Source organism: Dama dama, chromosome 5 (assembly GCF_033118175.1).
Source record: "Dama dama isolate Ldn47 chromosome 5, ASM3311817v1, whole genome shotgun sequence".
NCBI lineage: Eukaryota > Metazoa > Chordata > Mammalia > Artiodactyla > Cervidae > Dama > Dama dama.
In genome coordinates this window covers 76,639,950-76,647,757 of record NC_083685.1, presented here as the reverse complement: position 1 = coordinate 76,647,757, position 7,808 = coordinate 76,639,950, and the positions used below count along the sequence as shown (strand labels likewise).

General features: G+C 42.1%; 1 protein-coding gene across 3 annotated transcripts; it reads left to right on the top strand.

The window, feature by feature from the left end:
* Positions 1-652: 652 nt before the first annotated feature.
* On the top strand, positions 653-5,904 carry TMEM100 (transmembrane protein 100). Of its 3 annotated transcripts, none has more exons than XM_061142578.1 (3): positions 653-748; positions 3,046-3,190; positions 4,684-5,904. In XM_061142578.1, the coding sequence occupies exon 3, from the start codon at positions 4,749-4,751 to the stop codon at positions 5,151-5,153; it is 405 nt and encodes a 134-aa protein (XP_060998561.1). In that variant the 5' UTR covers positions 653-748; positions 3,046-3,190; positions 4,684-4,748; the 3' UTR covers positions 5,154-5,904. The 3 variants fall into 3 exon arrangements, with proteins under 3 accessions (XP_060998561.1, XP_060998562.1, XP_060998563.1); XM_061142579.1 differs by lacking the exon at positions 653-748 and adding an exon at positions 2,548-2,699; XM_061142580.1 differs by lacking the exon at positions 653-748 and having other exon boundaries at positions 2,790-3,184.
* The last annotated feature ends 1,904 nt before the right edge of the window (positions 5,905-7,808 follow it).

Here is a 7,808-nt window from a genome sequence, read left to right as displayed (position 1 = left end):
GCTGAGTACTTTGCCTACGGTCCCTGGTGTAGTGATTTGCATCCCAGTCTCTGGGTGGCTGTAGGCCAGAGCTGGCAGCTGTCTCAGTCCAATTCTGGCTAGGAAAGGTAAGGATCTCTGGTTTTTGAAAGATCTGGAAGAGAAATGTGGAAGTCTTTGGAGGGGTGAGGTGGGGTAGGAGGATGTAGATTTAATTCATGAATTGGAAGCTTTCTGAAAAGCTCTCAAAGCTTAAAGAAATCTCCTGGAGACTTGTGTTTAAAAAGAACCAGAAAGATTTCCTCTCCCTTCTGAGGAAAGGCTTGCAGAAAAAAAGGCTAGTTGCTTTATAGATGAGATTTTGCATCAGGGACAGGTGTTTCTTAAGGCACTCTCAGGAGGGTTTAATTTCTAACAGGCACAGAAAGGAGGGAGGAAAAACTCATTCAAAGGCTTTTGATCACTAGGAATTCTCTTTGAATTTTGATTTGAAGAGGTAAAAGTCATTTAAAACTGCAGGTGTACTTGGGTGTAATGATAGGTATCTATTCTTCATTTTTTTAAAAAGTCATTTCATCTTTTTTTCTAGATTGTTTTTTATATGGGTCATTTTAAAGTCTTTGTTGAATTTCTTAAAATATTGCTTTTATTTTATGTGTTTTTTGGCCTCCAGACATGTAGGATCTTGGCTCCCCAACGAGGGATTGAACCTCTACCCACTGCATTGGAAGGGGAAGTCTTAACCATTGGACACCCAGGGAAGCACCAGGTATCTGTTCTTGAAATACAATTTCTGCTTTATCCCAAAGCTTTCCACTTTCTACTTCTCTGTATCAATCAGTGCCAGTCATCAGCTGTTAGAATCTGAAGATGTGCACCTGCGTGTGCAGGCAGATACAGCTCTGTGAATAAGAATTAGAATTCTGAAGCCTGAAAAGGCTGAAGAGAGCTTGGGTGTTAGGAGCAACACAGACCGACCTTGCTCCCAGCACACAGATACACTCTCTGCCCCTCATTATAAATTCAGCCAAGAGCTTACCAGGTGCCTCTGGCTTCTTTCTGGGAGAAGTGCAAATCATGTATCTCTGACTTTGACAATGGGGAAGCATGGTCTTCAACAGGATAGGGTGATATCCAGAGCTTCAGTGGGGTCATTGGATTATGTTCTGGGGAGGGGGAAGAGGTCCCTGCTAGAAAGTAAAGAGGAATTGCCCTCAAAGGTCACAGTTTGCAGTGGAAAGACAGCTGCTCGCATACGGAGCTCCTCAAGAATCCCCAGTATCCCCATCCTCCCAGAGAATTGCTGGCCAGTGCTTAAATGCTCTGGTTCTAAGTACCCCTGGTCTCCAATCCCAAGGGACAGCACTCCTCCTGGAGGATGACTGTGCCCCTTTACAACTCACATCTTTAAAGTCTGAGCATAGTGGTGGCTTAGGCCCTCCAGTCATTCTCATCCTCAACAGGCTGGGCTCCCTGACTCAGCAAAGCTTCCAGAACTTTCCAGCTTTATTTCTTTTCAATGAAGAAGCACTTCCAGCCCCTTTCCCTTTATGACAAAATCACCGGGGTCTTATTTCTAGACTATGCCGGAAAGAGTGAGCTCTGATACAACAGAGGTGAAGTGCCTGAGAACATCCATGCTCTCCACCAGCAACTGGAGAAATGTTACTCAAGAGAAAGAAGGAAAACAAATCTCCTTCAAGATTTAACTTATATTTTAGTGTTACCTGTATCAGTCGAAAGTAAGGTATTAAAAGTTGCATAGATTAAAAATAGAAGATGGCTAACTTTTAGCTACAGAAGTATAGGGATGAGCTTATAAGACTCACCCAGTATGATCTCATTTTTCACTCCAAAAGACATATGATCTCATTTTTTGCCCCCAAAAATCTCATTTTTCACTCCAAAAGACAATCTGTGGGCTTTCAAATTTTAAATAGTTCATGTGTAGCTTAAAGCCCATTTGGCAACAGGGGGTGGGAAATAGACCTTTACCTTTATTGTTTGAAAGTATGATATATCTAGTCATATGTATTTGAATATTGAAAATATCTTCTTCCTTAAAGTGGGTCAAGGAGCAGCAGATTAGCATCAGCCAGGATCTAGCTACTGAGAATCTGCATTTAACAAGCCCCTCACATGATTAGTGCGCCTGTTAAAGACTAAAGTTAAACCAAGAGTTTTTCTCTCTCTCCATGACATTTGTCAGATTGCTTAACATTTCTGAGCCTCATTATAAACTGTTTATAAACTCCTTTGTAAAGTTGTGAGCATTAGTGTTAATGCATGCACCTTGCATGTGCCCTGCCCATGGGAGGAGCTCTATAAATGAGAGATGGTCATGATGACGATTTCAGTATTGCCAAAGCTACTAATTACTTCCTAGTAATCATGTTTAAATCAGAATGACTGGTTTTCACCCTTAACCACAAACATTTGTATCTTCCACCCTCATTCCTAAATGAATTATCATCCAATGAGGCGAGCGGGGGAGGGAGGTATTAAGCTTCAGATGGCCAGCCCACACATACATGAAGAAAGAATACTCGGGAAACCTAGGAACATAGATTTTTGTTGGCTTAGAGGCTGGATTCAGCTGCCCGATGACTTCACAGCTGTTCCCGCAGTCCTAAAAGTGTCTGTCCCTTCGGCCCCATCCCCTCAGCTGGGTCTGCAACGCTGACTCGGGGATTTTCTTGTGAAAATGCCTGCTGGGCGGGGTAAGATTTGGAGTCTGGCTGGGGAAAAAATGAGTAATGCAAAGCAGTGCGCTCAGTAAAGGCTACAAGAGAAATAAAAGTAAAAGCTGCCTCCTGTCTGTGGGGACGCTAAAATGATTCTGACTTATCATGTCACTGAGCAGAGCTGGGGGAAGCCAAAACTCAGAGTCTGCTGGCAAGGAAAATAAAGAAGAAGAAAAAAAAAAAAAGGCAGGGAGGAGCAAACCAGCGGGGGAGGAAATAAAAAGAGAGAGGGAAAGACAAGCGTCATTTAGGAAGGGGTAGAGTGAAAGAAAGCGCTCAGGATCTAAAACCCACAGCATTTTATATCTTTTCTCCTCCCCAGAGATCTCTGTCCCGTCACTTTACTGACAGAGTGCTGTGACAGGCTGCCTTCTCAGAAGTCCAAGAAGAAGCTCAAAGGCTGCTGTTCCTTCCCTCTCAAGTCCAGGGGTCTCCCTGGTAATGGATTGCTTCTCTCTGACGTACGTGTAAGTATAAACCTTTGGGGGACACAGCCTCATTTTAAAGTTAGCTGAAATTTCAGCTTTGGGGTGAAAAAATTTTTTTTTCTTTTAGACAGAATCTCAAATATCCTTTTATTGATCTAACCAGTCATTAAGGTATCTTGAACAGCAGTGATTAATTTTGGTGACTGAAAGTCTCATGCAAATAGACATCTCTAATTTTTAGTTCATTGGACAATGAGTGATATTTTGACCCCCCCAGGGCAAGGAAGAACCTGTGAGGTCTGACTTTGAGGTTGAATTAGTTTTCAGTGAGTATTTAATATGATCAAAGTAGTCATCTCACTGAAATCATCTCCACTATCTTCCTTTAAATGCTTTCATTTAAAGCATAACTGTAACTGTTCAACTATTTAGCTGCTAGATCACTTCTCAAAGGTGAAAGAGAATGATTTGCCATGCCTGAACAAGACAGGAGTGTCCACTGTTTTCTCAGAGATGGCATTTCAACCAGAGATTCTTGATGGAGAGTCTCAGATTTCCTTCTGAAATGTTCAGGTTCAAAATATTTACAAAGATGAATTGCATGAAGTTGTTGTACACTGGAACATGGGGTAAAAGTGAGCCTGTAAATCTTTATTGAAAATCCAGTATGCTCATTTTTTTAAAACAAGTGGTACATATAATGTCAAAATTCCTTGTTGAATTTAACGGGAAATTTGTAAATTAACTGCTAATTACTCTAATAGTTGATCTCTTCTTTAACATTAAAAAGCACAAAATTATTTCCAACAAAATTGTTGAATTGTTTTTCTTATTTTTCTCTTTTCAAATGGATCAAAGGATATTGCCACATTTTAGATCATAAATCCTAGCCTTATTATCACTGAATTTTTGCCAAACTGCACTCCCACCATGGACCCAGGATGCCTGCTTCATTGCATTTAATAGTTACAACAATGAAGACTTGTTGACTGTCAGTTGATGTAGAAAAATATCACTTAAATGCTGGCTGCTGGTCTTGACATTGCTTTGGTGCACAGTGAATGGGCGATAGTTTGGAAAGAATGTATGTTATGCCCGGAAATATTGGCAGCTTCTAGGTTGCTGTGAGTGTGGAACGGACTGTGCAAAGTGTTGTTTATACCATGCTCTCCTCTTGAATGAGGTTGTTTTGGGATTAAGATTAAGGATTCTCTGTGTTTAGAGGAAAGAAAGCAATAGACAAAGCAGAAAAGCTTGTAAAACATTTGTAGACTGCCAGAGAGTATTAAGCACTGTAAAGTGCTTCCGGCTTCTATACCTTCCCTTTCTTTATGGTTCTCTGCTTTATCTTACTTTCTGCCCAATGCAAACAGAATGCAAAAGTTAGGGAAAAAATATATTAAAGTTGATTTTCACAGGCATCCATGTCTCCTAGAAAAGAAAAGAACACAGTGGTGTCTCCCCAGCTCTTTCCTGCTACTTGTGGGGCTCACTCTAATGCATTCAACTGACATCTCCTGTCTTCTCCACAGTTTTTGCCCTGGTGAGACCACCCAGATCTAGTCTGTGAGCTCAGCTAGGAGACGCCGCTGTAACAATGACAGACGAGCCCATAAAGGAGATCCTGGGAACCCCGAAGTCTCCCAAGCCGGTGGCAATGGAAAAGAATGCCAACGGCGAAGTGGTGGTTACCATGGTACCCCTGGTCAGTGAGATTCAGCTGGCGGCCGCCACCGGGGGCGCCGAGCTCTCCTGCTACCGCTGCGTCATCCCCTTCGCCGTGGTGGTCCTCATCACCGGGACCGTGGTCACTGCCGTGGCGTACAGCTTCAACTCCCACGGCTCCATCATCTCCATCTTGGGCCTGGTCCTTCTGTCCCTGGGACTTTTTCTGTTAGCGTCTAGTGCTCTGTGCTGGAAGGTGAGGCAGAGGAGCAAGAAAGCCAAGAGGCGGGAGAGCCAGACAACTCTGGTGGCGAATCAGAGGGGCTGGTTTGCTTAGGACCGAATGAGACCAGCGAGGACGTGTGACCTGAAGGACCTGCTTTCACTTCGTCAGCCAGGGCGCCCAGGACCGCAGTGGGGAGGATGCGCTTGGCAGGGACCAGAGGCGCGGGGTGGCCTCACGGCGGACGGCGCACGGGGCTCTCCTCTGGGAGCAATGACTTCTTTCTTCTTCTACGACAAACTTAACTCCAAGGGCTATTCTAAGACTGAAAATCAGTGTTTCCTCTGTATTAAATATTTTAGGAGTCATGGGAGGTTCGTGGCATTAGACATTTTGTTGGAAAATAGGCCAGAAAAGATGAGTTCTAGCACACCAGTGACCTGCCTCCAAAGGAGATAACCCACACTATTAGGACGTTATATCCTAAGACTGTTCTGCTGAGATTCTGAACTGCTTTGGACTTTGCATTCACCCATGAAATTCTATGATATTTCTTTTTCCCAAAAAGTTGATTCTCTGGTATCTGTTTAGTTTTCATTTTCAGTAAAGCATCACTGGTGGTACTTTTCTTGAGGAATAAACTAATTTTTTTTTTTTATGTTTTAACATTGAACAGTTCTTACATGATTGTAATGATGTGTCAGATCATTTAAAAAGGTAAAATGTGTAGCTACTAGATCACATGGGGGGATAAATTAATATTAAAATAATCCTATACAGCACTTTTGATGATTTTTATATTTCATGTAAAATTTTAAGTTTCATGTACAGTTCATTCAAAATAATAAATACTCATTGCTGCTGAGACTTCTTACTTCTTTGACTGTACCAGGTCCGAACTGCAGCATGCAGGGATCTTTGACTTTCATTGCTGCATATGGGTTCTTTTTAGTTGCAGCAATCAAGATCTATTTCCCTGACCAGGGATCGAACCCAGGCCCCATGTATTGGGAGCTTGGAGTCCTAGCCACAGGACCACCAGGGAAGTACCTGCTAAAACTTCTCAAATGCTTAGTTCTCCTGTAGTTATGTTGCTGCAGTTACAAGTTGCCCTTCTTCCTTTGCCTCGGAAACATCTCAACTGTGTTCCTCTCAAGTGTTGCTTCTTCCTAACCTAACTCAATGATTTCTATATTTGTCACATCATTTTTTAATACGTTTTGAAGAATAATAAGAATTCTGTCATTTAAAAATATTTCTATGTCATTAAAATTAGGAAATCAAAGCCTGGGGTCAAAAATTTTATAATATGTTGTTAAATATGTATTACGTATGTATTAGTTGCTCAGTTGTGTTTGATTCTTTGAGACCCCAAGGACTGTAGCTCACCAGGCTCCTCTGTCCATGAAATTCTCCAGACAAGAATACTGGAGTGGGTAGCCATTCCCTTCTCCAGGGGATCTTCTCGACCCAGGGATCAAATCCAGGTCTCTTGCCTTGCATACAGTTTCTTTACCAGCTGAGTCACCAGGGAAGTCCTACATATTTATTGAATCTATGGTTAAATATTTGCATACCATATTTTTGAGCACCAGCTATATGCCAGGCATTGTGCAGCTTCTCAGACTGCTTAACTGAGTTAGTTACAATGCAATGCAAATAAGGTTACTGCTTGAATTCTGTGGATATTGAACAGCTAGGACTCTACGGCAGAATTCTAGCCAGAAATATCCTGGTTCATGTCATTTAAACCAGGTTAAACTAGAGGAGAAAGATAGACACAAAGCCTTTCCTAAACCTTGGAAAAACAAAGGAAGCCTAGCCTAGCACTTTTGATGGAAAGCATTCTATCAAGGACTTTAATTAAATTCGGCAGGAGCCCTCTGGCACGGAGTATGCCCTGGAGCTCAGACGGTTTTGTCAGGGAGAGACGCCTGGGTGGCCTGGTTTCTCCTGGCTTTGAAGGTCCGGTGGCAGAAGTTTGGAGTTGTTCAGTATAGTGGAGTACACTACAATTATCTCAAACACAGGAAGGTCCACCCTCCTCTGGAACAAATGAAAGTATATGGCATTGTGTTAATGACAGTGGAAGGAATATTGTGCTTTGATGTGCCGCTTCTTTTTTATTTTTGGTTCAAAGATATCCAAAAAATCCCCACTGCTCGATAAAGAGACTTCTCAGGCTAGCATTCAAGGTTCTGCTGTGTCTGATCCAAACAGATGTATCCAGGTTTCACTCTCAACCTGAAAACTCATATGAGGTGGCCAGACCAGACAACTCTGCATCCCTGGATCAGGCTTCAGGTTTTTGCCTCCATGTACATTCAAACTTCTGTTTTCCCTCCTGCATAATGCCATCCTTTCCTTCTCCAGCTCAAACATACCCAAACCCTGATTCTCCTTACAGCCCCAACTTAAGTGCAGCCTCTTCCTAGAGGTTCCCATTTGTCTGAAAGGAATTGCTTCTTCACGAGCCTCTACCTATAAGTCTCTGATGGTTTTCATTTTCTACCATGATAATGCCATAAATGTAGGATCCTCTTCCAAAGCTTCTTAGAAATACATAATGTGTCATATATATTTAAACCCCCTGTGTGATGCCTAATAAAATGTCCTTCCCAGATTAGGTACTCAACAGCAAGTGTTTGCTAAATGAACTAAAGAATAAAAATCAGAGACCGTTGAGCGGTTTATCCAGAATTAGAGTTCATTTGTTTTAATCTCTTAAAAGAAATTTCTTTAGTCCTCGTCTCTCCCAGAATAACTCAT

Coding starts and splice junctions, on each gene's coding strand:
- TMEM100 (XM_061142578.1), top strand. CDS start 4,749: ATGACAGACGAGCCCATAAAGGAGATCCTGGGAACCCCGAAGTCTCCC.